We start from the raw sequence: 23,736 nt of genomic DNA on the forward strand, positions 1-23,736 counted from the left end.
AAGGCCCATAGCGGATGGGTTTTAGTGAACAGTACCGAATAAAGAGGAAGCTGGAATGGGTTAATGAATGAGTGCACTTCAAGTTTAGCATTCAGAGTCAAATGGAGATTGTGATATCGACCTTTTCATTTTTTTTTTCGAAACAGGAAATGGTCAAGTGGTTCCTCTTCAAGCTGATGTTTGCCTTTGTGCTGGGAACAGGGCTGGCTGGTGAGTGAACGTGAAATTTAAATGCACATAGAAACATAACACAGGAAGAATAAAAGAGACTTGCGTTCACATTGCGTCTTTTGTAACCACAGGACCTTCCAAAAATGCTTCACAGCCAATTAAGTATTTTGTCAGTGCAGTCACCATAGCTGGGAGGTCTTATGGCACAGTGGGTAGCATCCCTACCTCCAAACGAGAAGCTCCAGGTTTGAGTCTTACTCCAAGAAGGTGTGTTCATAGCACCGCCACAATGGTTGAGCATCAACTTGCAACTCTTTCAAAGGTAGTAGGCGGTAAGAATGGAAGAATCTGCTGGTCAGCCCCACTGCAGAAGGTGCACTGCTGTGCCTTGCCAAGCATAAGTATGGGCCAAAGTCCATGGGGCTCCTCAATCCCTATTTCACCCGGATTCCCTTTACTCTGCACGCAATCATCAATACCAACCCCGTTCTGATCCTGCATCTCTCTGCAAAATCTGACTGAGCTCTGCAGTAAACTGTCTAAAAACACCTATGTGACTGTCTGCAATGCCAGCTCAATGAAACTGAATCAGAGCAATTTGAAATAGAGTTATCTACCACAGGCTTCATTCAGAACAATCTTGCGTTTGAGACAAGATTCTCTGCTACATCATACTCTTGATTATTTATATCGACTTCAGATTTTTTTTCCACATTTATTTTTTCCTACTCAATAATTTACACTAAACGCTAAAACACTGACAAGATTTTAGATACTTACTGCCCTAAAATGCACAAACACTCCAAATTAGTCAAAAAATCTCAACTTTCCCACTGAACTGAATCCTACTGTTCAGAACCCCACTGATAGCCAGGGAAGTGGGATGGAAATTTTCAGAGATGGGAGGAGAAGGGGATTAAGACACTAAAAGATTTGTTTCTTGGGGGTCGGTTTGCAGGATTGAAGGAGCTGGAGAAGTATGGGCTGGAGCAGGGGGAAATGTCTAGATACATGCAGATTTGAGATTTTGCCAGTAAGGAGATACAGAGCTTCCTGGTGGAGCCGGCCTCCACATTGCTGGAGGAGGTGCTGACGACAGGGAGACTGGAGAAGGGGTTAGTGTCGGTGGTTTGCGGGGCTAATGTGGAAATCACATTCATATGTTTTGATCCTGTCCAAAGCTGGAGGATTAGTGGAGGGAGGTTTTTAGGGTAAACTGTGGTGCACGTGAAACTGGACCCGGACCCTCGGGACGCCATATTCGGGGTGTCGGACCAGCCGGGATTGGAAACGGATGCGGAGCAACCTCTCCAACCTGTCCCTGGCGTGGCGGGGGGACCTGTTGTAATTCTTAACTCTTGAGAAGGTTAAGTTTGAACTGAGGGGTAGGATGGAGGGGTTTTCCAATTCATGAGCATTATTCATTATGCACTTTCAAGAATTGGGATAACATTGAACATAAGGGGAGGGTTGGAAGGAAGGGGAACTCTATGTGTTAATGGTGACTATGGGCAATTCCTGAATCCTTTTTGTTATTTGTTTCAGTGAACATGTGGAGTGCTGTTGGGGGTTTGGTGGGAGGATGGGATTGCTGTTGTTGATATAGGGATTGACATTGTATTCGTTACTGCTTATTGTTCATTGTTGGTGGGTGGAAATTTGAGAGAAAAGGTGAAAAAGGAGGAGAATAAATTTATTTATTTTTTAAAAGAACCACGCTGATATTAAATGTGAGGGTATCCCAAAACCCAGAACGGTAAGTTGGAAAACCGTTTTTTAGTGGTGTGTATTTTCAATTTGGTATACTTGTGAGAAAAGATATGCAAAAAGGGAGGAATAGTCCAGTCATTTTGTGATCAATTATTAAAGAATATTTATTCACTTAAAAGAAAAACACACGACAAGAAGGACTATAATACCCTACAACAGTACACTGAACTATACTGATGGCTATACACACACAGGATTACACAAAGTTGCCTTTTTGTTCCCAAATACCTACGTTTCCTGAATTCTGAGATGCCGTTTGTTCCCAAACAACATTCAATATTATTTAACTCTATGAGCTAAATCCAGCAAATAATTAACCCCACAGGTTATTGCTCCATGTTTGGGAAAACCGTCTTCAGTTTCAGCAAAGGCATAATCCTCTCGGTTTGAGTTTTGGATTTTAACTGATTGCCCTTTGAGCAGTAACTGGTTTCCAGGGGAGACTGTTCTCTGCAGCTGGGTGTGGCTGTGATGGTAGCTGCCTCTACTGTGTCCCTTTCTCCAGTTATTGGGCTATGGATATATAATTCCTTCCCTTTGTATGTTACCCACCCTGCGGACCTGGCTTTTTAGCATAAAAGTGCCAATTCCCTTATCTCCCCTTTGAAGTTACGTCTTCTACACACCCCAATCACATAGGTAAACAGTTGCTTTTCTCACTGGGATGCTAATTCGTATATCAAGCCCCCCTTCAGACAGCTGCCCCTATCAATTCCCCGTTTTATTTTAATTTATCCTAATTTCATTTCTTAATCTCAATTTTCCACAATTCATAACACCACCCTCAGTTTAGCACAATGGGCTAAGCAGCTGACTTGTAATGCAGAAGAAGGCAGCAGTGTGGGTTCAATTCCTGTACCAGCCTCCGCAAACAGCTGGTGGAATGTGGCGACTAGGGGCTTTTCACAGTAACTTCACTGAAGCCTACTCGTGACAATAAGTGATTATTATTATTATTTCCTTCTTCTGCACTCAGTTTACGATTCACTATATTTATGACTGCTCTGTGCATCCAGGTACTGTTAACTTTGAGAAACTTCCACAAGTCACACCCAATTTACCATTGCTCACAAACAGCTAATTAAGCCACTGACGGGTAGTTTCTGTGAACAAAATTGTTGGTTTCTTTTCATGTTTTTAACGCTCAAAGTTACATTCAAAACATCAAATTAAATTTTGAAACATGTCCACTTTCACCGAATTCTCAACTTCAATGCTCTGTTCACCATTTAATGTGGGCAACGACTTTCTCCATTTCAGATTTTTAACATTTTAACTTATCCTTTCATTGGTGTGTGCCGTTGGCAATATTTGTTGCCCAACCCTAATTGGCCCTTGTGCTGCTTGGCTCGCTCGACCTGTTCAGAGGGCATTTAAGAGTCAAACACAATTGCTGTAGGCCTAGAGTCACATGTCGACCAGATCAGGTAAACACAGCAGGTTTCCCAATATTAGTGAACCAGATGGGGGCTTTTATTTTGACAATTGATGGTCGTTCCACGGTCACCATCCCTGAGACCAGTTTTATTCATTGAATTTAAAGTCCACCAGTTGCTATGATCGGATTTGAACCCTTGTCCCCAGAGGATTTACCTGGGCCTCTGGATTACCAGCTGAGTGATATCACTGCTTTGCCACTGACTTCCCTGTATCCTCTGCCTTCTGTTCTTTTTTTTTCTTTTTATAAATTTAGAATACCCAATTCATTTTTTCCAATTAAGGGGCAATTTAGCATGGCCAATCCACCTACCCTGCACATCTTTGGGTTGTGGTGGTGAAACCCACGCAAACACAGGGAGAATGTGCAAACTCCACATGGACAGTGACCCAGAGCCGGGATCAAACCTGGGACCTTGGCGGCGTGAGGCAGCAGTGCTAACCCACGGCACCACCGTGCTGCCCCTGCCTTCTGTTCTATTGCTATTCTCTCTCCTTTCCCTGTTTGTGTCACTTTCTTTCTCTTGTGTTTCTATATTGAGATTATTCTCCAGTGTCTTCCTCTTATCTTCCTCTCCTATCCCACTTCTGCCTCCTGGTTTCTACAATCATTGTTTCCTGATTGATATGGCCATTACAATTTTGGTTTAGCTCTCTGCTTTTGCCATTTGAGATCACCTGTTTTTCAGCCAAGTTAAAACAAAATAATCCTGCGTTTCTGCTGTGTTCTAGCTATAATGTGCTCCATGTTATGTACAGAGTACATGCAGCAATTGGCCGTAGACATCTATGCTCGTATTCTCTTCCCATGAACCTATCCCCACTCTACTTGCATAACGTTCACATGATAATCTTCTTCTCCTTCCTTCCTCGTTCTTACTTAGCTTCCTCTTACATATATATCTGTACTATTCATCTCAATCGCACCATATGGTAGCAAGTTTGACATCCTGACTGTTCTCTGGTTAAAGAGGTCTTTCCTAGATTCCTTGCTGGGCTTGTTAGTGACCACCTTATATTTATGACCCCCAGGTCTGCACCCCCGTCAAGTGGTAACATTTTCTCTATTTAACCCCATTAACCTTTCACAATTTTAAAGATCTCTGCAGTTTGCCTCATGGTCCTCCCCTTTCCTAGCAGCACCAATGCATTCAGTCTTTTTTGGGACAATTTGTGTAAATTTCTTTTGCACTTTTCCCCGTGCCTCTACTGAGTGATACAGAGATCCAAACTGTGCAAAGGTTCGGGGAAATCTCAAAATTTTGGGCCACCATTTCATGACTTTGCAGTTAGCCATTTGTACAGTTACCATTGTAGGAAAGTTTCAATGAATTCAATGGATACGACAGTGGGTCTGGTCAAAATATAGATCAGATGATAATAATAATCACTATTGTCACAAGTAGGCTTCAAATGAAGTTACTGTGAAAAGCCCCTAGTCGCTACATTCCGACACCTGTTCGGGGAGACGGGAATTGCTGGCCTTGTTCTGCATGACAAGCCCACTGTGCTAACCAACATCTGAACATAAAAGATGCAATGGCAACATTATGAAAAGCAGAGGAGCTCTTACCAATTATATTGTTAACATTTCTTAATATTATAGAATCCCTACAGTGAAACTGGAGCACTGTAAGAAGTCTTACAACACCAGGTTAAAGTCCAACAGGTTTGTTTCAAACACTAGCTTTCGGAGCACTGAAACAAACCTGTTGGACTTTAACCTGGTGTAAGACTTCTGACTGTGCTCACCCCAGTCCAACGCCGGCATCACCACATCGTGAAACTGGAGGTCATCCTGTCTGCATCGACCGTTTGAATAAGCACTCTCCACATGTCCACTCCTCCATCCACCCGCCCTGTCCGTGTAACCCCATAACCTAACCTGCACATCTCTGGACACTAAGGAGCAATTTACCATGGCCAATCCACCTAACCCACACATCTTTGGACTGTGGGAGGAAACTGGAGCACCCGGAGGAAACCCACGCACACACGGGGAGAAAGTACAAACTCCAAACAGGCCACCCACCTCCGGGGCCCTGATGCTCTGAGGCAGCAGTCTGCCACCCTTGTCAATTACACTATAAAGGTTAAGAGAAACAGGTGATGAGTATCAGTTGCCTTTAAGCACATATAAACAGGGGATGGCTGGGACACTGGGTTGAGTGGGAGGAGAGCTGTGAGACTGCACAAGCCAATAAACTCTCTCAATAAAGAGAAGCTCTGTGTCTCGGTTTGTGCTCCACCAACCGACTTGGACCGTGTTAACTGCTCTTGCTGGCGTCCTGGCCAATATTTATCCTTCAACCAATCTCACTAAAGCAGATTATCCAGTCATAATCTCTTGATGTTTGTGGGACTTTTGTGTGCGGAAATTAGCTGCCATTTTTCCTACAGTGGCTAAATTTCAAAAGAAGTACTTAATTGACTGTATACTTTTAGATCTCTTTATTGGCTTTCACAGTTTATCTTTCGCATTTCAGTTCGTAAGTTAAATTACAAGTTCCGTAACCGCGCATAACACATAGCAAAAGCAAAAAAGAAAAAATTAAAATTCCAAAAGAGAAACCCCAAAGAGAGAAAAGGGAAACAAGAACAAACAAAGATCATTATCTATTTGACATACACTTGCCTCTCCTCCCTCTGTAGCCGTGGTCCCCCTTTGGATGATCTGCCCCTGCTGTACTCCCAGTGTGGCCCAGAACGTGTATTAACCGGTGTTTTCTTGTTGTTCACTCTGGTTTTCCGCAGGCCCGTCTCCTGCAACTTTGTCTCTTGTTCCTCGTGCTCTTTCTCATTAACCTTCAATCCCTCCCCCTGCCTCCCCCCTTTCCCCCTTTCCTGTTCCTTTATGTTCTGCGGCCAAGCCCCTCCACCCACCCCCTCTCCCTTGCTTTACGGGTTGCTGGCCATCAACAGGTCCTGTGGGAGCCCTCTTCCGACCCCTGGATGGCAAATGTTATTTTCTCCAGCTGGAGGAATTCAGCCAGGTTGGAAAACCGGTCTGCAGCTTTGGGAGGTGCTGCCAATCGCCAGCTGAGCAGGATTCTTTGACGGCGAATAGGGAAGCAAAGGTTAGGGCCACAGTCGTGTCGTCCCCCCCCCCCCCCCCACCCCCCTCCAAACCCCCTCCTGCCTTTAAAGAGTTCTAGCTGCCCTGAGACTCTGAAGACGGCCACTTTTGGGCAAGGTCCTACCCTCACCTCCACAACCTTGGACATTGCCTCAGAGAAGGTCGTCCAGGACCCAACAATTCTGGGGCAGGCCCAGAACATGTGGGTGTGGTTGGCCGGGCCTCCCTGGCGTGGTTCACATTTGTCCTTCACCTCTGGGAAGAACCTATTCATTCGGGTTCTGGTTAGGTGCGCTCGCTGCACCACCTTTAACTGCATTAGGCTCAGCCCTGCGCATGTGGAGGTGGTGTTCACCCTGTGTAGTGTGTCCCCTCCCCCCCCCCCACTTCTATACCTAGTTCTTTCTCCCATTTTTGCTTGGTCTCGTCCAGGGGGAGCCTACCTCCTTCAACGGTCACCTGTACAGTTTCCCCTCCCTAGGTCACCCGTGTCCAACAATTCCTCAAATATCGAATATCCTGGTATCTGGGGGTATGTCGTTGTTTCTCTGGGGAAGATTTTGATCTGTGTGTCTCAGTCCATTTCCTTTTGGTCGTTGGAACCTCTCCATGAGTTCCTCCAGGGTCATTATTCTGTTGTCTGTGTACATGTCTCTCACCATCAGTGTCCCCTCCCCCTGTCCCCACCTTTTGAAGGCATACACCTGTGGTTACAGATGGGGGCCATAGTGGACATTTCAGATTGGCCAATGTTCTGTTTCATCTGATACCACGTTCGGAGCGTGGCTACCACCATTGAGCATCTTGAGTATTTGGTCGGAGGGGATGGCAGTGCAGTTGTGACTAGGGCTCAGAGGGATGACCCGTGCAGAAACTCTCCTCCATCCTCGTCTACTCCGTTCCCGGTTCCTTCATCCATCCCCTCACTCTTCCTGTTGTAGCCGCCCAGTGATAGTACTGTCAGATTGGGAGGGCCAGGCCTCGCAGGCTTCTTCTCCTTTTAGGACCCTAATTTGGATATTTGGGTTCACCCCCGGCGAAGGTTCGCCAGGGATATTTCAATTTTGCTCAGGTTGAGTTTGTAGCCCGAGAAGGCACCAAACTCCTTTAGGAGTTTCATGATCCCTTCCATGTTGTCTTGGGGGTTCAAGAAATAGACGAGCAGATTATCTGCAAAGAGTGATACCTTATGCCAGGGGTGGGCAAACTTTTCCGTGCAAGGGCCACATTCAGAAATTCACAATTCACAAAGGGCCGCATAGTATATTAAGTAAAATAATTACTTCACCCGGTTATGATTCTGGGCGCCTCATATAGAACAGAGTACAGCACAGAACAGGCCCTTCGGCCCTCGATGTTGTGCCGAGCAATGATCACCCTACTCAAGTCAACGTATCCACCCTATACCAGTAAGTAACCCAAAAGCCCCCCCCCCCCATTAACCTTAAAAAAAATTTTTTTTTTTAAAAATTAAAAAAAAAAAAAATCTTTTTTTTTAATGACTTGGTGGGCCGCAGAAATACCTTTGGCGGGCCGTAGTTTGCCCACCCCTGCCTTATGCTCTCTGTCCTTCCTCTGCATACCTCTCCAAACCTTCGCCATTCTGAGGGTGATCGCTCGTTGCTCGATTGCAAGAGCGAACAGCAGCGGGGATAGTGGACGTGCCTCGTGCCTCTGTGCAGCTGGAAGTATTTAGATCTGGTGGTGTTAGTCTCGACACTCGCCATGGGAATATTGTACACTAGTTTCACCCAGGAGTGAACCCTGGCCCAAGCCCAAACCATTCCAGTACGTCTATGAGGTACTTACATGTGATTCTGTCGAAGGCTTTTACTGCGTAAAGGGAGATGATCACTTCAGGTGTTCTCTCCCCGGGTGGGTCATTATCACCTTTGGCAGGTGCCTGATTTTTGATGTCAGCTGCCTATTCTTGACAAAACTCGCCTGGTCCTCAGCGACCACCTCCGGCACGCAACCCTTCAGCTGCTTAGTCAGGGTTGTTGCATCAACACTGAGTTGCGAGATTGGCTTTGTCCTTTTTGGGTATAAGCAGTATTGATGCTTGTGCTGGTCTTGGTGGCAGGGTGCCCATCACCAGCAAGTCAGCGAACATCTCCTGCAAGTGCAGGGCCAGTGGTGTCATAAATCTTTTGCATAAGTCCATCTGGACCCGGCATCTTCCCTGTCTGCATGAAGTTGATACTCTCCATGATTTCCCCCAGTTAAAACATAGAACATAGAACAGTACAGCACAGAACAGGCCCTTCGGCCCTCAATGTTGTGCCGAGCCATGATCACCCTATTCAAACCCACGTATCCACCCTATACCCGTAACCCAACAACCCCCTCTTAACCTTACTTTAATTAGGACACTACGGGCAATTTAGCATGGCCAATCCACCTAACCCGCACATCTTTGGACTGTGGGAGGAAACCGGAGCACCCGGAGGAAACCCACGCACACAGGGGGAGGACGTGCAGACTCCACACAGACAGTGACCCAGCCGGGAATCGAACCTGGGACCCTGGAGCTGTGAAGCATTTATGCTAACCACCATGCTACCCTGCTGCCCCACCCTGTGTAGTGTGTCCCCTCCCCCCCACTTCTATACCTAGTTATTTCTCCCATTTTTCCTTGGTCTCATCCAGGGGGAGCCTACCTCCTCCAATGGTCACTTGTACAGTTTCCCCTCCCTAGGTCACCCGTGTCCAACAGTTCCTCAACTATCGAATATCCTGGTATCTGGGGGTATGTCGTCGTTTCTCTGGGGAAGTTTTTGACCTGTGTGTCTAATTGTGATTCCAGGTTCTATCTCGTGTCCAGTCTGTCGAGGATGTTTATTCCCCAAGCCCCCCTCGCGAGGCTCGGAGGTATAAGCCCCCAGTAGAAGGTTTAATTGGCTATATAAATTGGGATGTCTTGAGGCTATGAAAAGCTCCATTGTCAAAGTTATAGAAATGCATGTTCTTTATTTTATTGTGTGCTACCTGGACACCCTGTTCAGTGAAAAGGATACAGCACTTAATACTGCCTTATTAAACCGTCTTCTCAAGGGCTTCGTAACTTCACTCATATCGAGCGCTGGAGCACAAGCTGTGCGACGGCTGGAAGGTGGGTGGAGTGGGGGTCATGTGTAGGCTGGACCTGGGAGGTAGGCTCAGGGAGGAGGGGGGAAGGCTGTCTAAGTGACGTTTAAATATGGCTTCCGGACTTTTGAGCCCATGAGGTAATGACGAGATGGACGAAACATCCTGCCGACCTCCCATCACGAGATTTGCTGCATTCCCCATGGATGGATAAGTAATGAGTTGAACATGCCAAGCCTGTACCTATTCAGCCATAAGACCTCCCCAACGCAAATCACTCACCCTTCTGTGTCTGCCACCAAACTTAGACTTTGGATTCCACCCAATAATTCTTGTCCATTTGATTGTGACGATGCGCTGCAGGGCGGCAAGGTATTTAGCACTGCTGCCTACGACGCAGAGGACCCGGGTTCGATTCCGGCCCCGGGTCACTGTCTGTGTGGAGTTTGCACATTCTCCCCGTGTCTGCGTGGGTTTTACCCCCTCAACTCAAATTAATTAATTAATTAATTTTATTGTCACAAGTAGGCTTACATTAACACTGCAATGAAGTTACTGTGAAAAGCCCCTAGTCCCTACATTCCGGCACCTGTTTGGGTACACAGAGGGAGAATTCTGAATGTCCAAATTACCTAACAAGCACGTCTTTCGGGACTTGTGCGCGGAGCACCCGGAGGAAATCCACACAAGCATGGGGAGAACGTGCAGACTCCACACAGATAGTGACCCAAGCAGGAATTGAACCTGGGACCCAGGAGCTGTGAAGCAACAGTGCTAATCACTGTGCTACCGTGCCATCCGAGATGTTCAGGTTAGGTGAATTGGCCACGCTAAATTGTCCCTGAAAAAAAAATTTGGGTACTCTAAATAAATTTTAAATAGCAATATGCTGCAGAGGTGGCACTAGGTATGTTTGATGTGCCCTTTATCTTGCTTTTTTACATGCGATCTTTATAAATACAATCGGCTGTAACAGTAAATGAACCAATTTTCTATTTTTTTTGTTTAGATCCTTCCTGTAATCCCACACATGCAGAAGCAACCTGCCGGGAATGCATCAATTTAGGTCCGACATGCGCCTGGTGTAAGACACTGGTAAGCTGGATTGTGTACAAGGGCACAGTTTATAATGTCTGGTACAGTGCCCACTGAAAGTACAATATGGTTTACCAGCAATAAAACAATACTTGAGAATGGAACTGCTTGTATCAGAAAGAAGGGAGCCCATTTTTAAATATTGGTATGGATTATATTGGTGATGAACTGATTGCTAATTGAAAGTGGAATAGTCTGTAATGGAAGGTAGGACAAACCATATATATGATGAACCAATCAATTCCTGACAATACAGCTATTCAAGCAGTGTCTAGCTGGATTATGTGAGAGACAGTGTGTGCTTTTGAGAGTTATCTATGGCTGGTATTCATTTCAAAGGACTAACTTTTGAGATTGTTATAAGAATTGTAAATTTGAAATTTCAGAAGCATATGATTAGCCCTCAGAAGCTCGGCTGAAATGTCAATAACCTCGGCCACAAAATCAATAAAGCAGTGGAATTGGCATTCTGAGGAGCCCAATTCCTACAGTGGAGTCATTTATCAAGGAACAGCCTGTCTGGTATTGAAAATAAACTTGTACAGTTATGGGGTCTCACTCCTTCAGATTTTAATTATTGTTGGAGATTTAAAAAGTGAACTTTTAACTTTTTCGTTCTGCCTCTTTAATCCCATTCTCCTTGAATCCCACCTTTCTTTCCCTCTCTTTATTTTTTGCTTTCTGTGATTTTACATTGGTTCAGACTCTGCACCTCAGTTAAAAAAATTAAATCTTGTTGGTTAAGGAGATACTGAGAAGCTTGCCCTCTTCACATTGGTCCCAGATACCTTGCAGAGGGACTGTATATGGAGTCTTACTGAAATAGAAACATACAAAATATGAGCAGGAGTAGCTCATTCAGCCCTTTGAATGTGATCATAGCTGATCCTCTATCTCAACGCCATACTGGCCCTCTCTCTCCATACACCTTGAGGCCTTTAGAGACGGAAAGTCTACCTATTTCCTTCTTAGTTTCAGTAACTTCTGTGGTAGAGAATTCCACATGTTCACCACCCTCTGAGTGAAGAACCTTCTCCTTATCTCAGCCCTAAATGGCCTACCCGTACCCTGAGACTGCGACCCTGTAATTCCTTGTTCTCAACCCCCTTCCCAAATGGTTTCCAATTCATAGCAAAATGTAATGCAAGAGATCCAAGCAAAATTGAGTGCAGTTTGTTCACTGCTGACTGCAAACCCCAGGTCATTTAGAAATGTAAAGTTTATTTTAAAACAAAACAATCAAGATCTTTTGATTCTGTCGAATCTGACTAAATAAAGCTGAAGGTTCCTCATTTCCCCTTGCCTGGAGCACATATTTCCTTTGGTGAGGGCGAAGGGGCTTGGTAGTCGAACAGCTGCTGGTGCAACCAATATTGCAGAATCCGGGATCAGTAAAACATTGTAATAACTGGGTTCCTAGATTTTCCGTTCCACCACCTTGACGATCCATCACTATGAGGATGTTTCGGTCTGTTTTTCCTCAATCCAGCTAATTTTCCAGGCATAGGTTCACACCGAGAGAGGCTGCCACCAATTAATTGTAGATTCCTTCTCATATTCCTTGCGTGAGGAAGATTTGGCAAGTGCCCAGCCCTTCTGTTAGTGTGGAATTAGACTGATGATGCTCTTGCAGGTTGAGGTAATCGGTATGAAGTAAAAACATGAGTCAAAAGCAGTTCAGATTACTTTTTGAATGAGAAACAATAACGAACAGACAGAAATGTGTACAGTCGTAATCTGACAATCATCCTTCTCTATTCTGTTTATGTTGGGTTGTAACCACCACTGATAAAACGCTGGAGGAATATGCAGGCTGGTAAAATCTGCTGATTCCACAACAAAGTGCCCACTTCTACCTCAGGAATGGGACCATATTCCACTTCACAAAAAAAAAGAATATTAAGGGATGTGCTAAAAATACTTTCAGTTCTGTCGAAAAGTTAAAGAACTCAAAACATTAACCGTGTTGCTCTCCTGGTGGCTGCTGGCAGACCTGCGACCTCTAACCTTGCTGAAAATCTGATTGATTTGCCATTGTAGCCCCTACTTCAATCCAGCAGCCCCACCTGATGCACTGTCAGAAACCTTTGCAAATGTGCTGCCTCTCTGGGCAGGCAGGAAGTATTGCTGAATGTCATGCTGTTGTTGTTTTCTGCATTATGTATGCTTTTATTTCCTGCACAGAATTTCACCAAGGCTGGAGAACCAAATTCCGCACGCTGTGACTCTGAGGACACCCTGAAAAAGAGAGGTTGCATACAAGCAGACATAATCAACCCACCAAATAACATGGAGTTGAAAGTGGACAAGCCACTCGTGAATTCAGGAGCTAATGTGATACAGATAAAACCGCAGAAAGTTAAACTTTATCTTCGACGAGGTAAATGCTCACGTTGCGAGCTATATCATATGGGGAGATGATGGTGGAGTGGTAATGTCACCGGATTAGTAATCCAGAGGCCCAAACCAGTGCTTTGGGGACACAGGTGCAAATCCCACCACGGCAGCTTGGGTGGAATTTAAATTCAATTATTAATAGTCATATAATGGTGACCTGCCAACTATTATCGATTGTCATAAAAAACCCATCTGGTTCAACATTGCCCTTCAAAGAAGGAAACCTGCTGCCTTTACTCAGTCTGGCCTACATGTGATTTCAGACCCACAGCAATGTGGTTGACGAAGTGGCTGAGCAAAACACTTAGTTCAAGGGGCAATTAGGGATGGACAAAAAATGCTGGCCCAGCCAAATTCACTCACATACCATGAAAGAATGAATAAAACAAAAACCAACAAGTCAAAATCTCAACAAATTTCAAATGTTTATATTTATCATATTGCTTCATATATCGTTCAAGGAATCTGAATGAAACCAAGGAACAGGAAAAGGCCAATGTGGAGGGCGATGGCTGGTTGCCAGCCTCTTGCTTTTTTTTTGTGCTGTTCGTAAAAACTGGGTGAAATTTTAATTTGTTCAAAATGCAATCCCAGGGCGGCATGGCGGCACAGTGGTTAGCACTGCTGCCTCACAGCGCCGATGACCCGGGTTTGATCCTGGTCCCGACTCACTGTCCATGTGGAGTTTGCACATTCTCTCCCTGTCTACGTGGATCTCACCTGCACAACCCAAAGTTGTGCAGGTTAGGTGGATTGACCATGCTAAATTGGCCATTAATTGGAAAAAAAAATAATTGGGTACTCTAAATTTATTTTTAAAAATGCGTTCCCTTACAAGGAGCTGAAACCGGACCCAGTACCTTTCACAGTCTGAGTTTTGATGAGGCTGTGCTGTGTTGCTGAGGGAGCAGAAGAAGAAAATAAATAAAGCTGAAATTGTGCAGCATCTGGGTGGATGGGCAAAGGAGAGGTTAATTAAATTTAACATGCAGGCATTCCATGATGTCGATATTTTCATGTTTTCTTGTGCGAGCTTGCCCGATATCACACTTCTCCGCAATGAATTGTGTTTGCTCTTTCTCCTTACGCTTCAGTTGTCTCCCTCCCTTTGGCTGCCTTCAGACCACTCAGCTGTGTTCACAGGAAATTCAGTTCACTCACTGTCTGCAAGCTGGTGAACCAAACACGAGTTAGATCAGCTTCTATTAATGCACATACTTGTGGTGGGTCTGATTCAGGCACCCAGCTATTCATTCTGGATGCACACACTCATCTTTGATCAGAATCGTCTTTCCTGACATGATGCACATGCTTGTCTGCTACTAGAATCCCCACGATGAGATCATCACCTGTACATTGAGAATCTGCCACATGCTTATTTCTCCAGTCTGACTCCCCTCAGTCAGGCAAGTGAAAGACAGTCACCGAGGACCTCTGGAGGCTGACTGTTTGGAAGGGCTTTGGAAGAGTCAAGCAGAAATGAAAAGCTCAGACCCAGAGAAAAGGGAGGCTAGCGAGTCATCCCAGCCCAATGTCCTCGTATGCAGCAACTGTGACAAAGATTCCCCATGCCAGAGCGGGTTTCCTGGGCCACACCAGCCCATACTTAACACAAAGTTGACCGCCAAGGCGAAAAACATTCTCTCATGAATTGGAAGGCTGCCAACTATCTGCCGGGCAGATGTTTTTTGGAGATGGGCAGTTGGTCGCACTCAAGCGGAAGGTGGTCAGTATTGGACAGGTAGGTTGAGAGAGGTTCAAGAGACTAGCTCATCTCCTGTAGCCTCTCTTAGCCAGTGTTTGGACCACAGTTTTTGGGCACGATTCAACCAAGATTTCTAAGTGTCATTTTGGGCATCTTTGGCGGGTGTTTCCCCACTGGCTTTTTGGCTGAGATCCACACCGGTAGTCACCCACACTTATAGACATTTGTTTGGTCCATGAGGACTTTCTTCCCGGTCTAGTCCACGCTTACAAATTTTTTCAGCAGTGGGAAGTGGAATTCACCAGCAAGACCAGATCCTCAGAGATCAGGGCACCATTTTGAAAGGACGCCCTGATCTCTCAGTAAGTGTGAGGGTCCCCCACAGCCCCCACCCATGGGCAGTGCCAACCCCCACAGACATGGGCATTACTTGCCACCCCCCCCCCCCCAGATGAGACACCCCACTATGAGGTTGCTGAGGACCGCCCCTTTTTCAGGTACCCCAGGTCCCCCTTCACCCGCCAACCTTTATGAGGCCCCTTCATATCCCCCTTCACCTCCCCCACCCTTCATCCCCCCTCACCCATTTAATGGGAATGGCCCCCCCTCAGGTTGTAACCCTTGACACTGACACCCTGGCAGTGCAGCTTGGCACTACCAGGGTGCACAGATGCCAGGAGGGATGCCGGGATATAGTTGACTCTGTCCCCGGCCCTTGGGGGCCTTCATTGGCTGCCGATACCTCTAAGTGGCCATCACGACTGGTATCTGCTTGTGGTGAGCAGTGCTAATGGGCGCCAGGTTGAAGCCTTGCTAGTGCAGCTGGAGACTCCCAGGCGCCAGGTGAATGCGGTGTCGAGATGACTGCCTGCATTTAAATGATCATTTAAATGTCACTACCTGGATCAAGCCCAGTGAGGGCATGATCCAAATCGTGCTGCGTGCTGCGAGTCAGGTGACTTGTACGAGATTTTGCCCCCAATTTGGGTCTCTCCCACAATTCACCCATCGTGCCCGGCTCCACGTCAGGCATGACCGGGCGGTAGAATCACGATGGTAATGCCTATCACGGAATTATGTTTGATTTAGCTTAGCAAACACCCAAGGGAAAGTGGCTAAAAAACCCGTGCCAAAATCAGTCAGAGGCTAATTGTGGGGAGGGAAGGCTTTTTATCTGTTCTCATCTGTAGGGAGCCACCTTCTGTGGATGAACCAAATGCAGATGACAACAACAGAGGAGAATATTCCAAAGAGTGTTTGCCAGGGCACAACCTCGTGTGACATCTCTGGGGATCTCCAAGAGTGCTGATCTTGTCCAGTCACAGCTGACCTAAACACGAATGTTGTCACGGAAAGAGGAGATCACATTGAGTAGCTTGACCACACAGCTAATTATCTCCAGCAGCTTAATAGACAGCCGCTATAATTGATATAGTGAGATCGATGAAGGCAATAGATAATGGTCTCGTTTGTTCACGGTATTTCTCTTGAAACTGTCAGACTGAGAGAACTACCCATAGAATCCCGACAGTGCAGAAGGAGGCCATTCCCATCTGGTGTGTACCGAACCTCTGAAAGAGCAATCAACCCAGGCCCGCTTTCCCCACCCCATCCCCATACCCCCACCTAACCTGCACATCTTTGGATTGTGTTGATTGTAGATCTTCTATTCCTGAAACTATGCTGGAATTTTGGGAAGAAGCTTTCAGCCAGGATATGCAGTCTGACAGGCAACCTGGGCAAATACTTCTCTACAATGTTCCCTCTGCAGGGCGGTGCCTCAATCGTTGTTACAATTACTGTGGTCGCCCTTGCACGGGGTCACAATCTTTGCATTATACACATCATCGATGATGGCGGTAAACCCAAATACTTTCCACATGGTGAACTGGCCACTGGGCTACACTCCTACAGGACATCTGCACACCTCCACTACAAGGACACCTGCAAATAATAATAATTATCTTTATTGTCAGAAATAAGCTTACATTAACACTGCAATGAAGTTACTGTGAATAGCCCCTAGTCACCACATACCAGCGCCTGTTCTGGTGCACTGACGGAGAATTCAGAGTGTCCAATTCACCTCACAAGCACATCTTTCAGGATTTGTGGGAGGAAACCAGAGCACCCGGAGGAAACCCAGCAGACACTGGGAGAATGTGCAGATTCCTCACAGACAGTGACCCAAGCCGGGATTCGAACCTGGGTCCCTAGTGCTGTGAAGCAACAGTGCTAACCACTGCGCTACGTGCCGCACAGAAATAAAATGAGATATGAAGATGGCAAACATAAGCATGGACAACCTGGAGACAGTTGCCAACCGGCGACTGACTGTTTGGAAAGGCACTGGAAGAGGTGAGCAGGAATGAAAGGTTCAGCTGGTTGAGAAGAGGGCCCAGGGCAAACTGAGGCAAGTGAATCGTGCACCATCTCAGCTCCCTGTCTTCAACTGCAGCAGGGACCCATCCTGCCGGAGTGGGGCTCCTGAGTCACACTAGATGGAGTTCAATGTGGAGTTGACCACCAAAGCGTGAAACAATTGTGTGACGGATCGGAAGGCTGCCAACAATTTGTCAGGAAGGTGCTTTTGGAGATGGGCAGATGAGCACAACCTTAGTGGAAGGTCAGTTATCAAGATCGATAAAACATATGACATTTTTTATCTCACTTTGGACTTCGGGGCGGCACGGTGGCACAGTGGTTAACACTGCTGCTTCACAGCACCAGGTTCCTGGGTTCAATTCCAGCCTCGGGTGACTGTGTGGAGTCTGCACATTCTCCCAGTGTCTGCGTGGGTTTCCTCCAGGTGCTCCAGTTTGCTCCCACAGTCCAAAGATGTGCAGGTCAGGTGCATTGGCCATGCTAAGTTGTCTCTTTGTGTCCAAAGGTTAGGTTGGGTTACAGGGGTACAGTGGGGATTGGGCCGAGATTAGGGTGCTCTTTTGGAGAGATGGTGCAGACTCGATGGGCCGAATTACCTCTTTCTGCACTGTAAATGATTCTGTAGATTCTACGGACGATGACATTAAAACAACAATAGATGAAAAACTTTATATATGACTTGAAGATAAAGGGTAAGTTGCAGTTTTGTTTCTGACACTTTATCAATTATATTGCCTTATGTTTCAGGCCGCCCACAGAAGATTCAGGTGAGGTTTAAGCGTGCGGAGGGTTACCCTGTTGACCTGTACTACCTCATGGACCTGTCCTACTCCATGAAAGACGATCTGGTGAATGTGAAGAACCTGGGAGGGCAGCTTCTTCAAGCCCTGAGGCGTGTCACAAAATCGATCAAAATTGGTGAGCCATCCATCACTTCCCATATTGCTTGTTGTAGATTAATAAGGCTTGTGGTCGCTCAACTTTAAAAAATGGGCATTGTTAACCATAGTCTGGAAGTGGTCAAGTCGACATCTGCTGCAACAAAATGTTGTGTTTTACTATCTCAGGGAAGAGAGTGAAGCCATAATTTATTTAACAAGAACAATTAATTTTTTTAAACTACTTCTCCCAAGTTTTGTGAATCTGTGGAACGCGCTACCCCAGACTGCGGTGGATGCTGGGACAGGAATTGAGACACCTCCAAATAAAGCACTTCCTCCGCAAAGCGACAGTAAGGTACCCCAGGACCCCAGAAAGCACACTACTAGAGGACCTGATAGGCACAAGCAGCGAGAAGGGAGGGCTATGTGAGAAAATATACGGACAGCTACTGGACAGAGCCCGGACTCCACTGGACGGGACCAGACAAAAATGGGAGGACGAACTGGGGACAGAGGTAGGATGGGGACTCTGGAGCGAAGCACTGAGCAGGGTGAACTCCACCTCCTCCTGCGCAAAGCTAAGCTTTTTGCAGCTCAAAGTGGTGCACAGAGCGCACCTGACCAGAACCCGAATGCACAGGTTCTTCCCGGAGGTGGAGGATAAATGTGAGCGGTGCCAGAGGGCCCCGGCCAACTATCCCAACATGTTTTGGGCTTGTCCCAAACCTGCTGGGTTCTGGACAGCCTTCTCCGAGCCAATGTCCAAGATTGTGGGGGTGAGGGTGAAGCCATGCCCAATAGTGGCAATCTTCGGGGTATCGGAACAACCAGAAATTTCCTTAGTTTCTTGAGGACATATGCGTTGTTGAGCTTTCTTGGTCGTAGCATCAAAATGGGTGGACTAGGACACATTGTTGGTGATGTGTACACCTTAGAATTTGAAGCTGTCAATCATCTCCACCTCAGCACCATTGATGTGGACAGGGGTGTGTACGACACTTCGCTTCCTGAAGTCGATGACCAGCTCCTTAGTTTTGCTGACGTCGAGGGAAAGATTGGTGTCATTGCATAGAACATAGAGAACATAGAACAGTACAGCACAGTGCTGACCAATTTCCGAATCTAAGATCAACCTAACCCACACCCTTTCAATTTACTGCTGTCCATGTGTCTGTCCAAGAGTCGCTTAAATATCCCTAATGACTCTGATTCCACCACCTCCGATGGCAGTGCATTCCACACACCCACCATTCTCTGTGTAAAGGACCTACCTCTGACATCTGACCTATACCTTCCTCCAATCACCTTAGAATTATGCCCCCACGTGACACCATTTCCGCCCTGGGGAAAAGTCTCTGGCTATCCACTCTATCCAAGCCTCTCATCACTTTGTACACCTCCATCAAGTCACCTCTCTTCCTTCTTCGTTCCAGTGAGAAATGCCTTGCTCCCTCAACCTTTCTTCACAAGACATGCCCTCCAGTCCATGCAGGATCCTGGGTAAATCTCCTCTGCACCCTCTCCAAAGCATCCACATCCTTTCTATAATGAGGCGACCAGAACTGGACACAATATTCCAAGTGTGGTCTAACCAGGGTTTTATTAAGCTGCAGCAAAACCTCACGACTCTTAAACTCAATCCCCCTGTTAATGAAAGCCAACACACCATACGCCTTCTTAACAATCCTATTAACCTGGTGGCAACTTTGAGGGATCTATGTATGTGGAGCCCAAGATCCCTCTGTTCCTCCACACTTCCAAGAATCCTGCCTTTCACCCTGTATTCAGCATTAAAATTCGACCTTCCAAAATGAATCACTTCACATTTATCTAGGTTGAACTCCATCTGCCACTTCTCAGCCCAGCTCTGCATCCTGTCATTGTCATGTTGTAACCTGCAACAGCCCTCGACACGATCTACAACTCCTCCAACTTTCGTGTCATCGGCAAATTTACGAACCTACCCTTCCGCTTCCTCATCCAAGTCATTTATAAAAACCACAAAGAGCAGTGGTCTCAGAACAGATCCATGTGGGACACCACTGGCCACTGACCTCCAGGCAGAATACTTTCCATCCACTACCACTCACTGTCTTCTTTCAGTCAGCCAGTTCTGTATCCAGACAGCCAAATTTCCCTGTATCCCATACCCCCTGAGTTTCTGAATGAGTCTACCATGGGGAACCATATCAAATGCCTTACTGAAATTCATATACACTACATCCACTGCTGACCTTCATCAATGTGTCTCGTCACATCCTCAAAGAATTCAACGAGGCTTGTGAGGCATGACCTGCCCCTCACAAAGCCGTGCTATCTTTAATCAAACAATGTTTTTCTAAATAATCATAAATCCTATCTCCAAGAATCCTTTCCAGTATTTTGCTCACCACAGACGTAAGACTGAGTGGTCTGTAATTCCCAGGGATTTCCCTATTCCCTTTCTTGAACAGGGGAACAACATTCGCCTCCCTCCAATCATCCAGTACTACTCCAGTGGAGAATGAGGACGCAAAGATCATCGCCAGCGGTGCAGCAATCTCCTACCTTGCTTCCCGTAGTAACCTTGGGTATATCCAGGCCCAAGGGACTTTGCTTTTCAAAATTTCCAGCACATCCTCCTGCTTAATATCAACCTGTTCCAGCCTATTTACCTCGTTCATGCTGTTCTCACGAGCAACAAAGTCCCTCTCTCTCATGAAGACTGAAGCAAAATATTCATTTAGGTCCTCCCCTATGTCCTCAGACTCTAGGCACAAGTTCCTTCCACTATCCCTGATCGGTCCTACTCTCACTCTGATCATCCTCTTATTTCTCACATTAGTGTAGAACACCGTGGGGTTTTCCCTAATCCTTCCTGCCGGGGCTTTTTCATGCCCCCTTCTAGCTCTCCTCAGTCCATTTTTGAGTTCCTTCCTGGCTACTCTGTAACCCTCTAGAGCCGTTGCTTCCTCAACCTTGCATAAGCTTCCTTCTTCCTGTTGACTCGAAGCTCCACTTCTCTTGTCATCCAAGGCTCCTTCACCTTACAATTCCTTCCTTGTCCTTACCATTCTTTCCTTGCATCATGCGATTAGGTTCTCTATCTCCTTCCTGTTCTCTAACTCAATGTTGTTTGAGATCCGACCCACTAAGGTCGCATCATCAGCAAATTTGTAGATGGAATTGGAGCCATAATTTGCCACACAGTCGTATGTGTATAGGGAGAAAAGTAGGAGCCTTGCGGGGCCCCGGTATTGAGGACTATCGTGGAGGAGGTGTTGTTGTTTATCCTTTCTGATTGTGGTCTATGGGTCAGGAAGTCGAAGATCCAGTTGCAGACGGAGTAGCCAAATCCTAGGTTTTGGAGTTTGGATATGAGCTTGGCTGGGATTATGGTGCTGAAGATGGAGCTGTAGTCAATAAATAGGAGTCTGACATAGCAGTCATTGTTGTCAAGATGCTCCAGGGGTGAGTGTAGGGCCAGGAGATGGTGTTTTCTGTGGACCAGTTGTGGCAGTATGCAAATTGCAGTGGATCAGGGCATTCTGGGAGTATGGAGTTGATGTGTCTTATGACCAACCTCTCGAAGTACTTCATAATGATCAATGCCAAGGCCACCGGACGGTAGCCATTGAGGCATGTTGCCTGGTTCTTCTTTGGCACAAATATGATGGTGGTCTTCTTGAAGCAGGTGGGAACCTTTGAACAGAGTAGGGAGAGGTTGAAGATGTCTGCGACCACACCGGCAAGTTGGTCCACGCAGGGTCAGAGTGCATGACCAGGGACTCCGTGAAGACCTGTTGCTTTCCATTATGGAGAACGGTCAGGATAGTGGAGTTAAGGCTCGGATGAGATCAGCCATGATCAAATAGTAGAGCAGACACGATGGGCCAAAATGCCTAATTCTGCTCCTTTATCTGATGAACTTATAAACAGATGGGGCTAGTTGTCAGATGAAATTCTAAAGGGAGAAATAAGGTCTAAATAAGATCTTTAAAGTTAATTAATGTCAGTTTTAATGGTCAATTTAAAAAGTGTGCTTTCCTCAGGTTTTATTTTTAGTACTAAGAATGGAGCTAGACCCGGACATCACTGCAGGAGTTCCTCAGGGTAGTATCCTAGGCCCAACTCCCTTCAGTGGCTTCACCAGTGACCTTCCTTCCAACATAAGGTCAGATGTGGGGGGAATGTTCGCTGATGATTGCACAATGTTCAGTATATTTCGCGACTCCTCAGATACTGAAGCAATCCAAGTCCAAACACAGCAAGACTTGGACAATATCCAGACTCCCACCGCATTCTGCATGGAAAAGATCTTCCTCATGTCCCCTCGAATTTTTCTACCAATCACCTTAAATATATACCCCCTGGTAACTGACCCCTCAATTAGGGGAAACAGGTCTTTCCTTTCTACACCATCTGGTTCTGGTCCCCTCATAACTTTGTACATTTCAGTTAGGCCACCCCTTAGTCTCCTCTGTTCTGAAGAAAACAACCCTAGCAGATCCAACCTTTCCTCATATTGGCCATTTTCAAGCCCTGACATTTTTGTAAATCTCCTCTGCACTCTCTCCAGAGCAATCATGTCCTTCCTGTAATGTGGTGACCAGAATTGTAGTGTCCTAACCAGCATTTTATACAGTTTCAGCATTACATCCCTGCTTTCATATTCAATACCTCGCCCAATACAGGAAATCATTCCATATGCTTTCTTTACCACCTTATCCACCTGTCCTGCCACTTTCAGGGACCTGTGGGCATGCACTCCAAGGCTCTCACTTCCCAGACCCCCTGTTTTCCCACTTATTGAGTATTACCTGGCTTTGTTTGCCCTCCCTAAATGCACTGCCTCACAGTTTCCACTCAACCAAACCATTGCTAACATTCTGGAGACAACAGCTATCCTCTTCACCATCAATTACACTGCAAACTTTTGTGTCATCTGCATATTTCCCGATCATACCCACCCACATCCCTGATTGCCCTTGAGCTGAGTGATTCACTCAACCATTTCAGAGGGGCAGTTAAGAGCCAACCACATTGCTGTGGTTCTTGATTCACATGTAGGCCAGACCAGGTAAGGGTGACAGATTTCCTTCCCTAAAGGGCATTAGTGAACCAGGTGAGTTTTTACAATAATTAACAATGGCTTCATGGTCACCATTACTGAGGCTAACTTTGAATTCCAGATTTATTAAGAACATAGAACATACAGTGCAGAAGGAGCCCATTCGGCCCATCGAGTCTGCACCGACCCACTTAAACCCTCATTTCCACCCTATCCCCTTAACCCAATAACCCCTCCAAACCTTTTTATCACTGAGGGCAATTTATCATGGCGAATCCACCTAACCTGCATGTCTTTGGACTGTGGGAGGAAACCAGAGCACCCGGAGGAAACCCACGCAGACACGGGGAGAACGTGCAGACTCTGCACAGACAGTGACCCAAGCCGGGAATCGAACATTGAACCCTGGCGATGTGAAGCCACAGTGCTATCTACTTGTGCTACCGTGCTGTCCATATTAAAGAATAAATTTATTCTTTAATTTAAATTCCATCAGCTGCCATGGTAGAATCCTTGTTCCCAGAGCAATTTCTGGAGGCCTTTGTACTACTCGCACAGTGGCATAACCCCCCTGGCAACATGACCTCCGCATATATGAGGTTTGGTACTGAGCCAGGAATAAATATCTGTTCCCGATTGGCTGAGCTTCTCAATCATAGCAACAGGCCTGCTTAAACGAATG

At 46.2% G+C, this 23,736-nt stretch overlaps 1 protein-coding gene across 1 annotated transcript in view; it reads left to right on the forward strand.

Annotated features, from left to right (window-relative positions):
* LOC119959306 (integrin beta-2-like) overlaps positions 1-23,736 on the forward strand; it is a 121,150-nt gene that overhangs the window by 39,971 nt on the left and 57,443 nt on the right. Inside the window, exons 2-5 of the mRNA XM_038787615.1 lie at positions 147-210; positions 10,551-10,636; positions 12,821-13,016; positions 17,871-18,041. Of these exons, the coding sequence (XP_038643543.1) occupies positions 150-210; positions 10,551-10,636; positions 12,821-13,016; positions 17,871-18,041 (514 nt within the window). The 5' untranslated portion in view covers positions 147-149. The remainder of the gene's footprint in view (positions 1-146; positions 211-10,550; positions 10,637-12,820; positions 13,017-17,870; positions 18,042-23,736) is intronic.

This window comes from Scyliorhinus canicula, chromosome 2 (genome assembly GCF_902713615.1).
Source record: "Scyliorhinus canicula chromosome 2, sScyCan1.1, whole genome shotgun sequence".
Classification (NCBI taxonomy): Eukaryota; Metazoa; Chordata; class Chondrichthyes; order Carcharhiniformes; family Scyliorhinidae; genus Scyliorhinus; species Scyliorhinus canicula.